Genomic DNA, 17,493 nt, shown 5'->3' on the forward strand with positions numbered 1-17,493 from the left:
TGTACTAATTAAAATTAATGTAACAAAAATTTAAAAACAAGACCTTCCCAGACTTCCTCGGTTGTCTATGAAAACCTGGACGTTTTTGCCAGGAAAATAAAAAGGAACAAATTTTTTTAAGTCAGTTTATTGTCATTTAAGTTGAAATGTACGGAAAACGTTCTCGTTATTTTGACTTAATAAGTCGTTATATCGACATAATATCTTGTTATTTCGACTTAATAAGTCGTTATTTCAACATATATTGTTATTTCGACTTAAGTCGTTATTTCACCATATCCTGTTATTTCGACCTAATAAGTCATTATTTCGAAATATCTCATTATTTTGACTTAAGTCGTTCTTTCGATATAATATCTCGGCATATCTCGTTATTTCGACATAATATCTTGTTATTTCGACATAAGCCGTTATTTTTGCATAAATATCTCATTATTTCGACATAATAAGGGGTGCATTCTAATATGCATTAAGCTACATTTAGCATTCTTATAATGAGTTTCGGGAGGAAAATGCTTAACATCAAATGAAACGCTTTGCATTCATATTCTGGACTTACCTGGTTTTTGTAGTATACTTTACTATGAGTTTAGAATCATATTGATTAAGAAATGCACGCACAATTATCTGTGAGCTTGATAAATGTTGCAGATATGTTTTAGGCTACTATCCACAAACAAATTGCTGTACGTTATTTGCATGGCTGCGAGACGAACGATAAGTTGCTGGCTGCAGTTCACTAAACGGCCACCGGTGTCGCTAATAAGAGTTTCTGAATTCTACACCATGGCCCCTTTAAATTACACTCAACTCCTCAGACAACAGATTAACTCTTTATAAAAGTTCAAGAACAGTGTGTAACTAGAGTAGACTAGACTAGACAAGAATGAGATGAGTTAGTTCGTGATAAAAATTTTGATTTTATTTGAGTAGTATATAGGAATAAACCCAGAACAATCTTATCGACTCAAAGTCAGCATGAAATGGCATTTATAACCAATTTTATGTGCATAATGTGACTTGATTTCATCAAGGAATTGATTGGATGTATGTAAAAAGAGTCACTTTTGATTTCATGTTGACTTTATCAGCGGGATGTTATAGATACTGTATGTGGGCTGTTGCAATGTGGATGTGTGCTCTGTGCACCCAATGATTCTCAAATTCACTTTTCAATGTTTTATGAGACCACATAAAACCATTAACAGGTTGAAAGGTGTACACATCCACTGTATCTGTTTCAGAAGAAGTGAAGAACATCCACACTGATCAATGGAAACCAGAGGAAGAGTAAAACGAGCCCGTGTTTATGGTGATACGTGAACATGCAGTAAAACATACTATAGTCTCCCTTATGTGATCGTCGCCAACAACACTTAAGTGAATCTGATCAATATGTACAATATATGTTTCATATGGGCATCCAGCTCCAGGTCAACTAAAAACACACAGATTTCTGAATGATTCAATAGATGGAGCTCAGGGAAAAGAAAAAAAAAAAACTCAAATGGCCTAAATAAATAAATACTTTAAATAAATATAAATGTGTTGTAGTAATCACTAAAAAAATCAGATTTTATTTACAGTGAGAAAAAAACAAACAAACCAGTGAATGAAAAATAATCAGACTAGCATGGGTTACATTTAGATTGTCGTCCTCAGTGGAGAGATGGTCGCTGTCCATGGTTCTGAACGACAGCAAGACAACACTCAACTTGAATATAATTTGGGCAGGACTTGTTTTTATCCAGCAGGAACTGATTGGATGGTAAATGTTAATAGGGTCAGTTTTGACATAAACTGCAGGATGTTATAGATATGTGAGCTGTTGCCATGTATATATATATATATATATATATATATATATTTAATCACCAAGGGTGCCTGTCAATACTAAGATGCTCATTGTTTTTTCACTCCCCAATCCTCCAATCAAACTCAGCCATCTTTAAGGGCATCTGAGGAGTCATGATCGAGCATACACAGGTGTATCCTTTACTCTAAAAAATGCTGGGTTGTTTTAACCCAATTTTGGGTCAAATATGGACAAACCCAGGCATTGGGTTACATTTTTAAATGACATATTTAACCCAATGTTTGAGTTTGTCCATATTTGACCCAAAATTGGGTTAAAACAACCCAGCATTTTTTAGAGTGTTCCCTCATATCCTAACGTCACGGGGTATCCCAGACGAAAGGTGTTATCATGGCGATATGGTTGTGGATCCTAAATGGTGTCCAACGTCATACAGTGAGAGAGGTTCAAAGATGGCTGTTATGGCCAAAAATAGCCTGTGATAATTTTCTGAAAGTGACATTTAGCAGGATCACCTCAAGTGTGTTTAATTCTACGACCTACGTCTACTGACTTGTCAATAAAAATGCAACATGAAATGGCGTATTGATCAACGCGACATGGTGCTAAAACTCAAAAAGGCAAAATTGTTTTCCTTTGCATGCCTCTTTTCCCTAGCCACGACTGCATCCATATTCTTCTCTTTCGATTCCTTCTCTTTTTTCAGCGCACATCAAAACCATGATTGGCAAAGTGTGATTCATCTTGCATTTGTTTACCACTAGCGCATGCTGATGACATTTATTCTTCAACTAACTTGCGTCATAGGTGACATCGGTGACATTGTACAGTCTACATATATGTCGAACCCAAGTTTATTACATCCAAGTCGTACTGGGGTCCGTTTCCCGAAAGATTGTTAGCTAACTACAGTATGCTCGCAATTTCCGTTGTTATCAGGATAGTCGGTGTTTCCCGAAACAATAGTTCCAACGAACATTCGCAACGACAGGTTTGAACGACAGCTCTCATAGAGGCATAGTTTCTATATTGCAACACATTTGGAGGTAATAAATCCTTATCTTGAGCAAAATAAGCAAGCTGAAATTCAGAATAACCGGTGCCTTTTATTTAGAATACATACAAAGTCTTTTTCAAAAGATTTACCATACCGATTTTGTACCGATTGTACCGAAAGTACCGATTTTGAAGAGTGCGCATGTGCGAACGTGCTCTACTATGTAAGAACGAGCCAAATATTGAGTCTGGTAATAAAGCAAAATAACTGAGAACAATTAGAAATAGTCCTCAGATGACATGTCTGTAATTTATATATATAACAATCTAGCGTTAATTGGATCTCAAACAGTTTCATTAAAAGTAGTTATTACTGCACCACGTGTGAAACCAACGTGGTTGAACGATACTTTGCGACAATGGGTTTCGGTAAACAGTCGTGACTCGTGACTAGCTAGTTGATTTCTCCAACGATGCAGTACTATGGTAGTGAAGCGGCGAGTTACATCGTTGTACGAGAAAGGCACCCCAGTGTGATTTGTAATGATCTTATGGGATTGCAGAAGCCTCAGTCTGTGGCAGGACCGGCATAAGAGAGTGGAGGTAAGGCGCGAGGATGCACAAATAACAAATGTGAGCACCCCAAGATATTATCAAACACAATTTGGACACATAATAATTGGGACAGTCAAATGAAACAAGACAAATTCGACTTGTCACCTACAACCCTAGAAAGCATGACTGTATAACAATTCATACTTGAAGCAACTGTGGCAAGAAAGTGACACTACATTTATAGATGGATGGATGGATGGATGGATTGGTAGGTTTGGATGGATGGATGGATTGGTAGGTTTGGATGGATGGATGGATGGATGGATAGGTTTGGATGGATGGATGGATGGATTGGTAGGTTTGGATGGATGGATGGATGGATAGATGGATGGATAGATGGATAGATGGATAGATGGATAGATAGATAGATAGATAGATAGATAGATAGATAGATAGATAGATAGATAGATAGATAGATAGATAGATAGATAGATAGATAGATAGATAGATAGATAGATAGATAGATAGATAGATAATTTGGTGGGGACAGTAAAAATCATAATACTGGCCTGACTGAAAATATTACACGAGCTAATGGGAAGCCAGATGCTGAGATTAAGGTCCCTTTATTAGGATGAATTCATTTGACATCCTCATAATGAACTTAACACAGAAATTGCATTATATCTCATTTCCCATTTTTGTGTGATAAATCTAGCTTACATATTCACTCTCTCTCTCTCTCCGGCTCCTGTCAGAAGAGTAAATTCCCGTATTAATGTGTTAGCACATGACACATGGCCCAATAACCCCTAAGACTGTCTGTAGACAGAAGTGGGTTCACCCTCAGTGCATGTGGAGCGTACAGCTGTGAGAGCACCATTTCCCCAGCACGGCCTCCCCCGAGGACCAGAGAGCACCATTTCCTGAGCGAGAGGAGGCTGGACCGCTCGTCTGCCGGTTATTGGCACATTAACGCTCTTAGTGTGGCGCTTTGTGACCTCGTAGACGTTCAGAAGCCTTTTTCGGGAAAGTTCCAGTGGAAACGAAGTCTTCCCTGAGGAGTGTCTTGCTTCTTCTGTGGGCCGCGAGGGACTTTTTAAGTCTGCTCATTGTGCTTTTCTTGCCGAGTACAAGCTCTCTACGGTAGCGCCTGTGCAGTTTTAGTTTTCACGATCAGATGATGCAGCCAAACCTCCCTAAAACAAGAGAAAAACAGGAAAAAGTTGAATAAAAACAAATGGGAAACACACTTTTTAGGCCTATTCGGATGGGACTAGTTTTTCATCCAAATCTGCCAACTCTCTGTTTTTCTCACAAAACCTGAGTAAAAATTCCAGAGCAAATTATCTTCTGTTTTTCGGCAAACTCAACCGTTCTCCGACACACACAAAAAAAAACGTATTTAAATATTTCAAATGAATTACAAACATTTATTTATGGAGAAATGCATTGGGTTTTAAAGTATAATTTACATATAGCGCCTAAAACCGCATAGAAAACGCTGGCCGCGCCACATTCTCCCTTTTTCCAAAATGCTAGGGCGGTTGCGCTCCGGTTGGTTCTTGTCACGTGACCTACTGTGCGCTTAAGGTGAGCTTGCGGCATTCTGAAAAGTAGAGATGTTTTTATCTTGATGCGGCGCAGGCGCGCTTGGAAAAAATGAGCGTGTCGCACCGCAACCGCCGCTTCCATTATGAACGCGCATACCGCGCCTACATTTGAAATAACGAACTTGAGCGCGCAATAGACGTGATATGTAAACAGACCCTAATGCACACAAAAATGGGAAATATACAGACTTCTGGAGTTTGAGCCCGTTCTTATCCTTGGCGTCATATAGGTCACGCCATATGACATTTCGTCGAAATACTACGCACATGGCACCCTTTAGCGTCAATATAACACGCAGAACCCAAGGCGTCATATACTGTAGGTGACTGGCATCCTTCAGCGTCAATATGAGACGCTAGACCTAAACATACCCATAACGGGGTGCCATGTGCGTAATATTTCGACGAAATGTCATATGGCGTCACCTATATGACGTCATCTGAAAGCCGTGTGTGTCGTGTTCATTAAAGGTCCGTCAGGAAACAAAGCAGTCGTGGAGCCGAACCCCCTCATGGAAAAAACGAAAGCCTTCCAACAACGTTCTTGAATGATTCACTTAGTGGATGCACGCCGTTCTGTTATCGTAGGGATATGGACTTTAGATTTTCACAACCCTTAAACATGACGCTCAGACGTCCTCTGGGGCGGTCCTTGGCCAGTGAAACCTGCGGACGAAACCATCACTAAATCACGAGAGGCAGGGAGTCGAGGCAGAGGGTGGCACTCAGTGCAGTCATCAGACACGGAGAGCAGTCGCACTGATAGGATTACTCTATGAGATCTCTACCCGTCTCTGCTCTCCCGACGGCTCAGCTCTTTATCCTCTCATGCCAGGGAAGCTCTTGTTTGACAGTTGCCGGAGGAAAGCATGTCTGCTCTCTCGAGGCGGGGATTTAACAGCAGACGCACTTAATAGAACTCTTGCTTTCATCATCACTGTCAGACGACTTCGGTTAGTTTACACATTAAACCCATCATTTGTGTGTACAATAACGCTAGAGACCACCTAGAGAGTATTTTAAGGGAAGCAATAAGTGCTTGTGTTCCCTGAAAGGCAGTTTACTCAAGATAGTCCTGCAAAAGAGTGTCATTATTTGTTGTAAGGGTGTTTACATAGATCTGTTTTCAACCAGTAACTGAAATGCTGCCTCACAAGGGACTGAACTGAAATGCATTTCTGTCTTTTTTTGTTTTTGCATTGCATTTTTTTGTTAACTTTTTTAATTGAGAAAGTGTAAAACTATTTTATACTAGCAGCAATTAGACTATTTAATGAAAGTAATCAATTGTTAGAGTCTTGGGTGGTTGTTTTTAAAATGTTGTATGATTATGATTATTGTTTGTGTTTTAATTGTTTTTTTATGAGAAGCCAAAGGAAAATTTGTGGATAAAGTTCAGTCAATTAATTGATCAATGAATAAATAAATAAACAAATAATATTTTCAACAGTTTAAATAATGCATAAACACAAACATACTCTATTCAAACTGAATAATACACACACACACACACACACACTCACCTAAAGGATTATTAGGAACACCATACTAATACTGTGTTTGACCCCCTTTCGCTTTCAGAACTGCCTTAATTTCACATGTCAATCAATCAATCAATATCAATCAATAAAATCATTCAATTGAATAATTAAACAAATAAACTTCTATTTTTAACAGTTTGAATAGTATATACAGTATATATCACACACAAACACACACGCACACACAATTAACAGTTCAAAAAGAAGTTTTTCAAAATATCAAGCTCACCCCAAACAATCTGAGAAGAGCATCGGTGGCGTTTCACGGCTTCAGGCTCGGCTATCGTGACCTGAAAAAGAAAAGAGAGACATAAAAACCTGAAGCTGTACTGATAAAAACCAACAACAACAAAAAGACACAAACAAACTGAAGGTTACCATTAATGTGCAATGGTTTACAGTAGTATGATAATATTAAACATTCATTTATTTAAAGCTATAGCACACATACAAATATATAAGTTTAGCTCCTTCTTAAACATAATTGGTGATAATAATGATTGGTTAAAGCAATATTACAGCTATTTATTAATCTTTTTACAATTTTACTTCTAATTTAAGTTCCTCAGCAAAAACGTAAGCCAAGAAAAACTTTAAATGAACAGGTTTGTTTTTGTTTTATCCAGTTTAAGGGCTAGTTTAGATGAGATTAGATTGTGACGGGTTGTTTACCTTGTGGAACGAAGGCCTGTAAATACAGCTACCGCCATCCTCATCAGCTCTGAGGTCAGCTGGGGTCATTTAGAGGTCATGTGGGGGCGGGCTGTTTAGTGGACTATAGAGACGGTCATGTGACCGGAAGGGGGAAGAAAGAGCAAAAACAGCAAGCAGAAATCCCCAAAAAAGAACCAAGTTTCAAAAAGCCACTGCTTACATTATTGAATCTTAGAATATGAAAGACAATAAATGTGGAATTACTTTCCATGCGCAACATCTTACTGATGCAATAGTACCGTATCTATATAGTCTTGTAATAAATTATGTAAAAGGAGTGTGATTAAAGATATATTAGTAGATAATTAACTTCAAATGCTTTACCACAGAAGAGACTCGTGTGTTTTCAAGTAGAAAGAATTATAACAGATAATAAGGTAGGTTTATAATTGGAAATTTATTTCAAGCTGCTGGGTATGGTATATTACAGATGAATTTAATTGTGCTGGATGCAATTGAATTTAATTCTACAAAGGGAATTCTTGTCAAAATAGTTACATGCATCAGATTCGGGGTTTTTTTTATGGGGGGGGGGGGGGGGTTGCAACAAAGTTAAGGGAGGACTTTTTGGTTTATTTTCACATTTATGTGGGCTTAAAGGATTTTCCCCCAACGTACGTTACACTTGTTTTAATGATAACACACATCAGATATTAGTTTAGATTATGCAGTTTTAACCAAGTCAACAAGGACAAAATGTGCTCTCAAACACAATGATAATTTTGCTTTCAAAAAGTTTATTTTATAATCAACTGAGACGAGAATTAAAGGGCTTACACAAGCTTACAAATATTATAGCTCTTAACAGAAATGTATTAAACTGCCACCACCAGTACCACAATAATTGTCATTACTATCACCTTTTAAACTTCAGCATACATTTGATTAGACTTTTAATAGTTTTATAAAAGAGTACTAGTTAAACTTTAGTCAACAGTATTTGGTTTAGAAATGACCAGTAACACTTTGCTGTGCACTTAAAATGCATTACAACAAGCTTTAAAGGATACACAATGTGCCCAAAACTGCTGGATTCCCTTGAAATTTCTTCGACTATCGCAAGCGATGCTCGTTTCGTTTGTTTTTAAATGCTCTTAACCCATCCACGCTATACGACATACTAATGGACAAACCAACTTTAGTGTATAAAGGATTATATGTGCTATAATGGATTAGAATTGCACAGGAAAGTGTGCCGAAACGTCATTACCTTGATGTATTTCTTGAAGGAATCTATCATATATCAACTCAAATTGGGAAATTGAATTGGGGGTTTTAGCCACATTCATGTTGCCGTGTAATAGTCAAGAAATGTTGATTTAGACGCTCCTGAGAAGGTCTAAAAGTAGATCGCTCGCTAGGAGAAAACACCTATTACCACAGAGCTCATTAAAGGGTTTTAACGCTCAACACAAAAACCAGACAAACTATGCAGGCTTTTCTCATCGCAAATGAAACTGCACACAGTTTTTTTTTGTTTTTTTCTTACGACATGCTCCTATAAGCCCTTTAACGCTGAAGAACCTTCCATTTAGAAAAGAGAAAAGAAGAAAAACAACAGGTGCACTGAGATTTTCTTTGACTTTTTTCCTACTTAATTTTCATGAAAGGTCAAATTTACAAGGGACACATTGAAGCTGATTACCCATCAATAAAAAAAAAAGAAAAAAAAAGTATCTACAAAAAACTGACCTGCTAATTCTAAACATCGTACACCTCATATAACTCCGCCCCCAACTGCTAGTGCCCGCCTCCCTCCGACATAAGTGAGTCTATTTGAATTCTGATTGGTTCTCTGATTTAAACTACATAATCCGGTGATCCCGTAATATTCCGTTTGTGGGGGTCTCTTCCATGTCAGTTTTACCCATCAACTTCTTCAATTTTCTATTTTTGTCGTTTTGGTTGATTTTATTTGCAAAAAAAGGAAATAGAGTCCATAGAAAATCCATTACTTGGGAGGGCACACGAAGGACTGTAGCTGGTCAGAACCGGGAATACGGCTTCTCTCTGTACGCTCCTTTGCTTGTCCTTGCTGGTGGCGCCTTGTTGCGGTTGTTTGCCCATTCCTCCGGGCCTGAAGAGGGAGACAAAGAGCAGAGGTCAGGAGGTTTATTAGTGAAAGTCCTTTAGCTCTTGTTAGAAATTCGAGCATTCTGTTGTGAAACATGCTCATAAAACACTGAACAACATTTGAAAGATAAGTTTCTTTCTGCGTCACAGTTTGAGAGCTTGCACAAATGTATTTTGGTGAATTAAATAAGTTTGTGCGATGATTGTCTACGTAAACGTACAATGAAACGTGTGCAGAAAGAAGACGTGATAACGCACATCAAAAGTCACATTTAAAACAACAATGATTTGCATCTTAATGGACTACTTTGAATTTCCAACTACTGACGTGAAAATAAGCTTTAAAGAAAAAACAAGAGTTTTAAATGAGGTGAAAATATTACCAGTGTTATGAAAAAGGGGCAACGTGTCAAGAACACGCCCCGGATTTATTTTTATATGTTAATGTTTACTCAGTTTTATTACTTTTTCAACTCTCCCATCAGAACTTATGAACACTGCTGTTTTGTTGTGATTGTTTTGTTGAAATAATAAAAATATACATTTAAAGCTGGATCATATTTCACCCCAAAATAAAAATGAAAAGAAAGCATTAGGAAAATTAAGCATATTTTACAACATATAAGAATTATATTTATAATTATATTTAATTTTATTGTAATATTAAATTACAATATTTTACTTGACTTATTGTAGTATATATATATACTGTATGATTTTGAAATTATAGTTATAAATATAAAAAAATAATAATTTATGGATTCATTGACATGTGAACGGGGGAAATGTGGTTAAATTGTCAATATTTAATAAAAATTATAAAATATAATACTTTTTTTCCCTAAAAATAAGCTTAAATTTCTCTAAGGAGCATATCTTATACATAAATTAAAAAAAAATAAAATGCATTTTTAGGGTTAGATGTGACCTTGGGCATGCTTCGACACCAGTAAAGTGTAATTTCCTTGTAAGTTTGTGTTAAACAGGAACCGACTGGGACCCTGGCAGTGATTTGTAATTGTGGAACATGCAGCAATCCAAACCACCTTCAAATGCGACTTTTACAGAACAACACCAATCTTTAAAGTAACAAATCCCCAGAGTCACGACACCATCCGCTGTCTTCCTCTCTGTGCTCATGGGATCTCTGATCATTTAGCCCAACTAACACTGACAATCAAAGACAAACGTCCCCAAACCATCCTCCTTTTGTCCTTCACCTCAGAAAGAACAAAACAACTTTAATTGCACCAGAGGATCAAATAGCCACTTGAAAGGGGTTTAGCGGAGTGCCCTCAGGCGAGAGGTTACCGCCGCCATTAGCGTAACAGCACAGCTCATTCACCAGCGTCCGCGTCGATGATCGAGAGCGCTATCGACGGCAGCTTTTGTGTGATCTTGCTCGTTTTCAGTTCTTTTTAGGGACAGAAAGGCACAAAGGCCGTTTCTCTTAAATCACTCGTTTTTCAGAATGGGAGCCATAGCCAATAATCTTTAATTAGAGAGCTGTCAATCTCAGGTTAGCCCGCGCTAGCTTCAAGAAAAGGGTTCACGCGCACTGTCCTTGCGTTTAGAAAGAATAAGGATGTGTATCAGCCAGATAATAGGAAGTTCTTCTTTGAACTGTCAAGCTGCCTGTGTTTTGTACCACATGGAGAGTGTTAACTTGAGTGTTATGGATTGTGTATGTGTGTAGAATTGTGTTTCAAATGTGGTTGCAAAGTGAAAACTGACTGGAAAATGACAAATAACTAACTATATAGGGGTAAGTGGGCAACATTGTGTTTGCTGTGTTGGAACTCTAATAAGTCTAAATCTACTTATGCAAACTTATAACTACTTTAAACTTTAAACATTCTGACTATTGAAGCTATTAAATCTTCTTCAAACATTTTGGTCAGTCTTTCTCAAACCAACATAAAGTTCTGGCTTAACATAACATGAAATAAAAAGAAAATCTATTATTTAAAGGGACACTCCACACATTTGCATGAAGATTTCCATTGTTAGAAACCCAGTCATACTATCGAATGGTCGTGCAACACTCTCTCATTTTCCCCTGAGACGAGAGAAATCTGCTATTTACATTTTTTTATTTCCTCCTACAATGACGCAAAAATCGTCACTTTACGTCATTGTAGGAGGAAGATTTCTGTAAAGTCTACAAGCACTAGATCCCACCCTTTCAAACCCGCCCATAGGGGGCTGGGCCTAATGTGCTAACAGACCAATCACAGATCAGTGCCAGTGCGTTTGATTTCACCGGCAGAAGCTTTTTGAAAATATGAACGAAGCTACTGAATACGCAGACAGACACATTATGGATAGCGAAACGCGGTGGCAATAGGGAACCGGTTCCGACGTAGACAGTAATAACCAGACCGAATAAGAATTAAAATTTCGGTGCCTGCGTCCGAAATCACGTACTATGCGAGTAGGTACTGTTTTAAATAAGAACGTACTTTGTGACCGTTAAAAAAGTACGTTCTATATAGTATGAATACGGGTAGTATGAATGAGCCCGGACGTACTACATGCGCAATGTTGTTGTCGCGTGACGTACGCTATTGTCGTATTGTCGTACGCTATTGACTTATGTTGTTGTCGCGTGACGTACGTTGTGTAACAACAGTGCGAAAATTTAAAGAGCCCATTCCACTGACTGCACCAACTTCGCGCTTTTTTTAGTTCTGCTTTCTGTTTTCATGTTTTTACGTTTTTACGTCGTCCGAGCCGACAATCAAGAGGAGGTGTCGGTCAGCTGCTCATAGATCACGCCTTTTGCGGAATTTCTCAAATAACGTTTATTTACCTAATAAATTTTACCTAAAAAAAAACACACACAACCCCTATGATGAACATTTGCTTGTGATATTACCATCGATAAATAAACTTGAATGAATCAAGCTACGCATGTGTGTCTGTGTTTATCTCCTAACGTTACAGCCGATTTCCGCCATTTTCAAATATAACGACAACAACTCCTCTCCCGTGACATCATGGGATAGTAAAGTGTCCATCGTATGCGCACTTCAGAATCTCGCCGGAAGTAGTTGGTCAACCGGGAATTTTTTGCCTACTGTTTTTCGAATTCTATGATTTCGGACATACTACTCTGCTCGCGTACTGTTTTTTGCATACTATATAGTAGGGAAGTATTCGATTTCGGCCGCAGCTTCTGTGTCCGCACGCAAAGTCTCTCGCTCTCTCCCTCATACGTGTACTATACGGTTTGGAGCAGTCTGATCTGTCTCGCTCTTGCTCGCTCGCTCTAGATTCCGGAAAATTTTAACTAATTTGCGGCATCAGGGAGCCGTTATCAATCTGCGAGACGTCTGATAGCGAGGGGATTAATTAAGATGCCGAAGACAAAACGCTCCAAGGTTTGGCTGCATTTCATGTGTAAAATTACACGTCAGAGTAAGCGTGGCGATTGTCTGAAGCCCATATAGAATCACGCCAATTCATTGGCTGATGGCGCGGGCACCGCCTTGACGCATATTAGCGCGTATTATCTGATTTCATCGTATGAAATGATTTCCAGGCAATAGCTCAACTCTAGTCTACATTGATAGGCGAAAGAGTGGGAGTGGCCTGTGGAGCTGAGCATTGCAATGCACTATGGGAATTGTTGTCTACTATCCACAAGCACTAAAAAGTCATTTTCGGCCTTTTATCGGCCAAGAAGAACCCAAATTAGAAATGTATGATATTATTCTACAACATATATGACCCACTTTCAATATATTCATGTCTCCACCGGTGGAATTGCCCTTTAAGAAATTTGGAAAGTAGCAAAAACAATTATGATATGCGATATGGTAAAGGTTTCCACTTTGACCTTCTTCATATCACGCACGTACGCGCACACACTAATCGTTTAAAGGAAAATACTAGTGCCCAAAATAAAACAATAAAAAAACACAAAATGAAGTTTGGGAACTATATGGTAAGTTGATTCTGTTACAATATCATTTATAAATTCTACAAAAATTCACACAAACGCTTCAGTCTGCACAAAAAGCACACACACATTAATATTCTAGCTGCTGAGAAACATAATGGCACATCTAATCTTTTTTGGCGGGGACAATGAGCTTACAACAGCAACATCAGCAATTCCAGAGCATTGCAATTCTTTTCTAGATATCTCTGCCATATTCATGCTTTTCTGTACCGACATTGTTCATAACCGCAAACTTATTTTGATTCTTTCGCTGCATCCAAACCCATCTCCTGTTTACATTCATTGTAACTGTCTGTTCAAATAAATTCTATGTCGTTGTATAGATACTGCCAATGCCAGCAGCATTTATAACAACAGTACAGCAGGAGCCGAGCGTGCTATAGGCAAAAGAAGACTCATGGTTCCTCTTATTTTAAAATAGACAGCATTGTTTCATTGCATTAGAGTGGAAATCAGAAATCATGTGATTATAAAACTGCATTGAGAAGAAATAAAAGACACTTACCGTAAGAGTCATATGATTCTGCACTGATACCATGGCTGTATTCGTAATAATCTTCTGAGCTGTGGAAAGAAACGAGAGACAATTATTGAGCAAAATAAAATGAACGCTCGCTGACTGGCTGATCCATTTTATCGATCCATTGTCAAGAAAAAACTAAAGATATTTCTATTGACACTGTGTGTTTGTACGTGCATTTATTTGAACGAAAGTGAAAGGTGGTGAACGTTCAAGGTATGTGTGTGCGTAGATAATTGTACCTACATATGATGTTTGATAATGTGTCATGTTTGACTCATTTCAGGTTGGTCTGCTAAAGTAACTGTTGTATTTTTGTGTGCTGCAATATCCAACAAACTAAAGACAGACAGGACCAAAGTGAGAGAAAGATGGTGAAAGTTCAAGGTATGTGTCTGCTTTTATGACACTAGTTGCTCCCTATTTAAATTGACAAAGCAACATCTCAGCAGGCACATGAAGCAGAATAACCCATCGGAGAAGCTATTTTCCGAACAGATTTGCGGTGCGCCTGCCTTTTATTGCTGCATTTTAGAAGTTTTGCTCCTGGGTCTCTGTTCCCTTTCTGCCTCCAAATTGAGTTTTTCTCCCATAGGCCCCTCAGCTGAGCTGTCCAGTGCCAATCACAGCTGACTGCTAACGTTCATGCTCCCATAATTCCACTGGCCTCCCATCAGTATGGATGGTGCTACAAGAAATAGAAGCATTACTGAAAAAAAAAAAAAAAAAAAAATGATCTCACCTTCCACCAGGGAGTATTCTTCAGATTTAGACCTTGTGTCGTATAATAATTACGTATTATTCCTCCCATTATTTCTATAGAAACTTCCTTAATTTCAATAACTCCTCATTAGGGTTGGGTATCGTTTGAATTTGAACGATTCTGATTCCGATTCTGATTCCTTGTTTCGATTCCGGTTCCTAACGATTCTCGATTTCGATTCTTATAAGAGGCAGGGTCAAAAAAGTTTAGCTAACCTTGCTAACCAACGGCCTTTCTGAAGGAAATACTCCTTCTGTCACAAATACTTGTCACGAATTTTGTATTTTGCCGAGATTTCGTTATTTTTAGAAAAGTGAAGCCACATTTTGGACCGCCAACGTAAGCTACTCATGTTCGACTCGCGTGGTTATGCCAACACTTCCGGTAGACGCTTCTTCGTTGGTGTTGTTCAGCGGTTTCTTCTTCCGCTCGGCGGACTGTGAATATCGAAACTAGGAATCGAAATTTTAACTTTTGAACGATTCCGGGAAAAACTAAAAGTTAGTCCCGATTCCAATCGATACTCGATTCTCGATACCCAACCCTACTCCTCATATCATTTCTATAGTAACTCCTTTTAAATCTTTGGTAACACTTTATTTCGATAGTCCACTTTAGACATTCTACTGACTATAAGTAACTTTTCAACTAACTCTCATTAGAGTATTAGTAGTAGGGTTGGGTATCGTTTGAATTTGAACGATTCTGATTCTGATTCCGATTCCTTGTTTCGATTCCGGTTCCTAACGATTCTCGATTTCGATTCTTTTAAGAGTCAGGGTCAAAAAAGTTTAGCTAACCTTGCTAACCAACGGCCTTTCTGAAGGAAATACTCCTTCTGTCACAAATACTTGTCACGAATTTTGCATTTTGCCGAGATTTCGTTATTTTTAGAAAAGTGAAGCCACACTTTGGACCGCCGACGTAAGGTACTCATGTTCGACTCGCGCGGTTATGCCAACACTTCCGGTAGACGCTTCTTCGTTGGTGTTGTTCAGCGGTTTCTTCTTCCGCTCGGCGGACTGTGAATATCGAAACTAGGAATCAAAATTTTAACTTTTGAACGATTCCGGGAAAAACGAAAAGTTAGTCCCGATTCCAATCGATACTCGATTCTCGATACCCAACCATAATTAGTAGACTGTCAGCTTAACATCTGCTAACACTTTATTTTGGCAGCCCATGGGCGCAAATACATTTGTTATTTAAGCAACGTGGACGTGAAAATGATAACTGCTTCAGGCTGAAACTAGCAAAAAAACAGCACCACATTGCGCCGAGTGTATGATAGGGCCATTAGTCTTGTGGATGGCACATGGACATCGAGGACAGCGTGAGTTTGGGTCCCTTTAGCTTCTCATTCGAGACCAAAAAAAAACAATATCATGAAAAAAGCTATCTCTGAAAATATGTTTTAAAAGAGATCAAAGCAAGACAATAAAAATGTTCTCATGATTAGACCTTTCTCATATCTCAGTTGTGTCTACTCTTATTTCTCCTAAGTTTTAGGAAGCGCATACTGAGCAATACATGTTTCCTCTGGGTCGTCTCTCAAAATCCTGTGGGAAACACGGGGAACCTATTCCAATCATACTGTCAAAACCCCTCCCCTTATTCCAATCATAATATTATTGACTCCTCCCCTCAAGAGATTTTTTTTAATGCTTTATTGTGAACATCAAGTAGCATGTACATTGTAATTTCTCATACAACATATTTCACATGCCTCAACAAGAACAGAAAAAAATAAATAAATAATAATTAAAATAAAAAATAAAAAGAATGAGAGGGTACATAAATATCAGTTTACCAACGGATATACATTATACATTTATCAATTCCAAAGCGTATTCTAATGCAATATAAATACATAGAGTATACTTTATATATCAGCATCATTAATTATATTTGTGAAACTATTATATATGTGAAATTATATTATATTATGTGAAAATGATGAGCATATATTAATCACTTTAATTGCTTTACTATTTTTAGATTTTGACATCACATCTACATACATTTTGATCTCTTTTTCAAGTACCATAAAAAGAGAAACTTGCATTTATGAATGTGAAATTTACATTAAAATAAAATAAAATGTATAATAAAACCGACATCCTTTAAGGAGTGATCCTGGATATAATAGCCCACAATCACATATTTGTAAGACAATTTAAATGTTTTTAAAATATTATTAGCAATGAAAATCTCTGAGATTTTCATTCCCTCAAGAGATACTCACACATACGACAATCAACCTTCAGTGGCTGAGAAAAGAGTGTTTTTGGTTTTCCTAAACTGTTATGCAGAGAGGAAATCCTGCGTCAAAGCTCACACAGAGGCGCCTATCGCTAGCCTGCTGTTACTGTTAGTTTCACGCTCAAAATGTGTCTGCACACCAGGGACAAGAAGATATGAGGATGAGAGAGAGGCTTCTGCTGGGATTGCATGCATGGAGCACAACTAGGGTCACTATTCTCCTCAGATTCCAACACACAAGCTCAGGAACCTCGTGAGGGCTGGGAGGACTGGCTTTATATCACATGTGTGATGAAATTACCCATCTCCACCGCGCATGAAGGTGAAATTGAAGAGACCTAAAGCTTTTGTGTTCAGTAATGCATCAGTCAACTTCACAACCTGCTGCCAGATGCATCTCTCTCTGCTGTTTCACACCACAAAGAACCTCTTCTCACCAATCTGAACACCAGCTTGGAGTTCAAACCTAGTTAGACACCTTTAATTTCGTCTCTGACACATCGTCAATATTCTTTCCTTCCTTAATTCGTCTCTCTCCCTCTCCTCCAGAGCCGAGTTTGTTCTGTTCTACTCAATTACCCTGTTCAGCTTGCCCCAGTCGAGGTAGAGTGTTAACAGAAATGATTATGCATTAAAGTCACACACAGTCCAATTCCTCCAATTAGCAACACAC

The 17,493-nt window shown here is 38.1% G+C and overlaps 1 protein-coding gene across 2 annotated transcripts in view; it reads right to left on the bottom strand.

Annotated features, from left to right (window-relative positions):
- Window positions 1–3,814: 3,814 nt before the first annotated feature.
- khdrbs3 (KH domain containing, RNA binding, signal transduction associated 3) overlaps window positions 3,815–17,493 on the bottom strand; it is a 151,048-nt gene continuing 137,369 nt past the window's right edge. The window contains exons 8-11 of one of the 2 annotated variants that reach the window (XR_016147298.1): window positions 13,781–13,839; window positions 9,191–9,312; window positions 6,751–6,811; window positions 3,815–4,566 (exon numbers count right to left, since the gene is read on the bottom strand). Coding sequence is in view for 1 of the 2 variants with exons in the window: in XM_089122786.1 (XP_088978912.1) it covers window positions 9,221–9,312; window positions 13,781–13,839 (151 nt within the window). In the remaining variant the exon portion in view is untranslated. Of the gene's footprint in view, window positions 4,567–6,750; window positions 6,812–7,769; window positions 9,313–13,780; window positions 13,840–17,493 lie in introns of those variants that run through there. The other variant, XM_089122786.1, reaches the window with a different exon arrangement.

The sequence above is a fragment of the Pimephales promelas genome, chromosome 18, assembly GCF_988280905.1.
Source record: "Pimephales promelas chromosome 18, fPimPro1.hap1.1, whole genome shotgun sequence".
NCBI classification, from domain to species: Eukaryota; Metazoa; Chordata; class Actinopteri; order Cypriniformes; family Leuciscidae; genus Pimephales; species Pimephales promelas.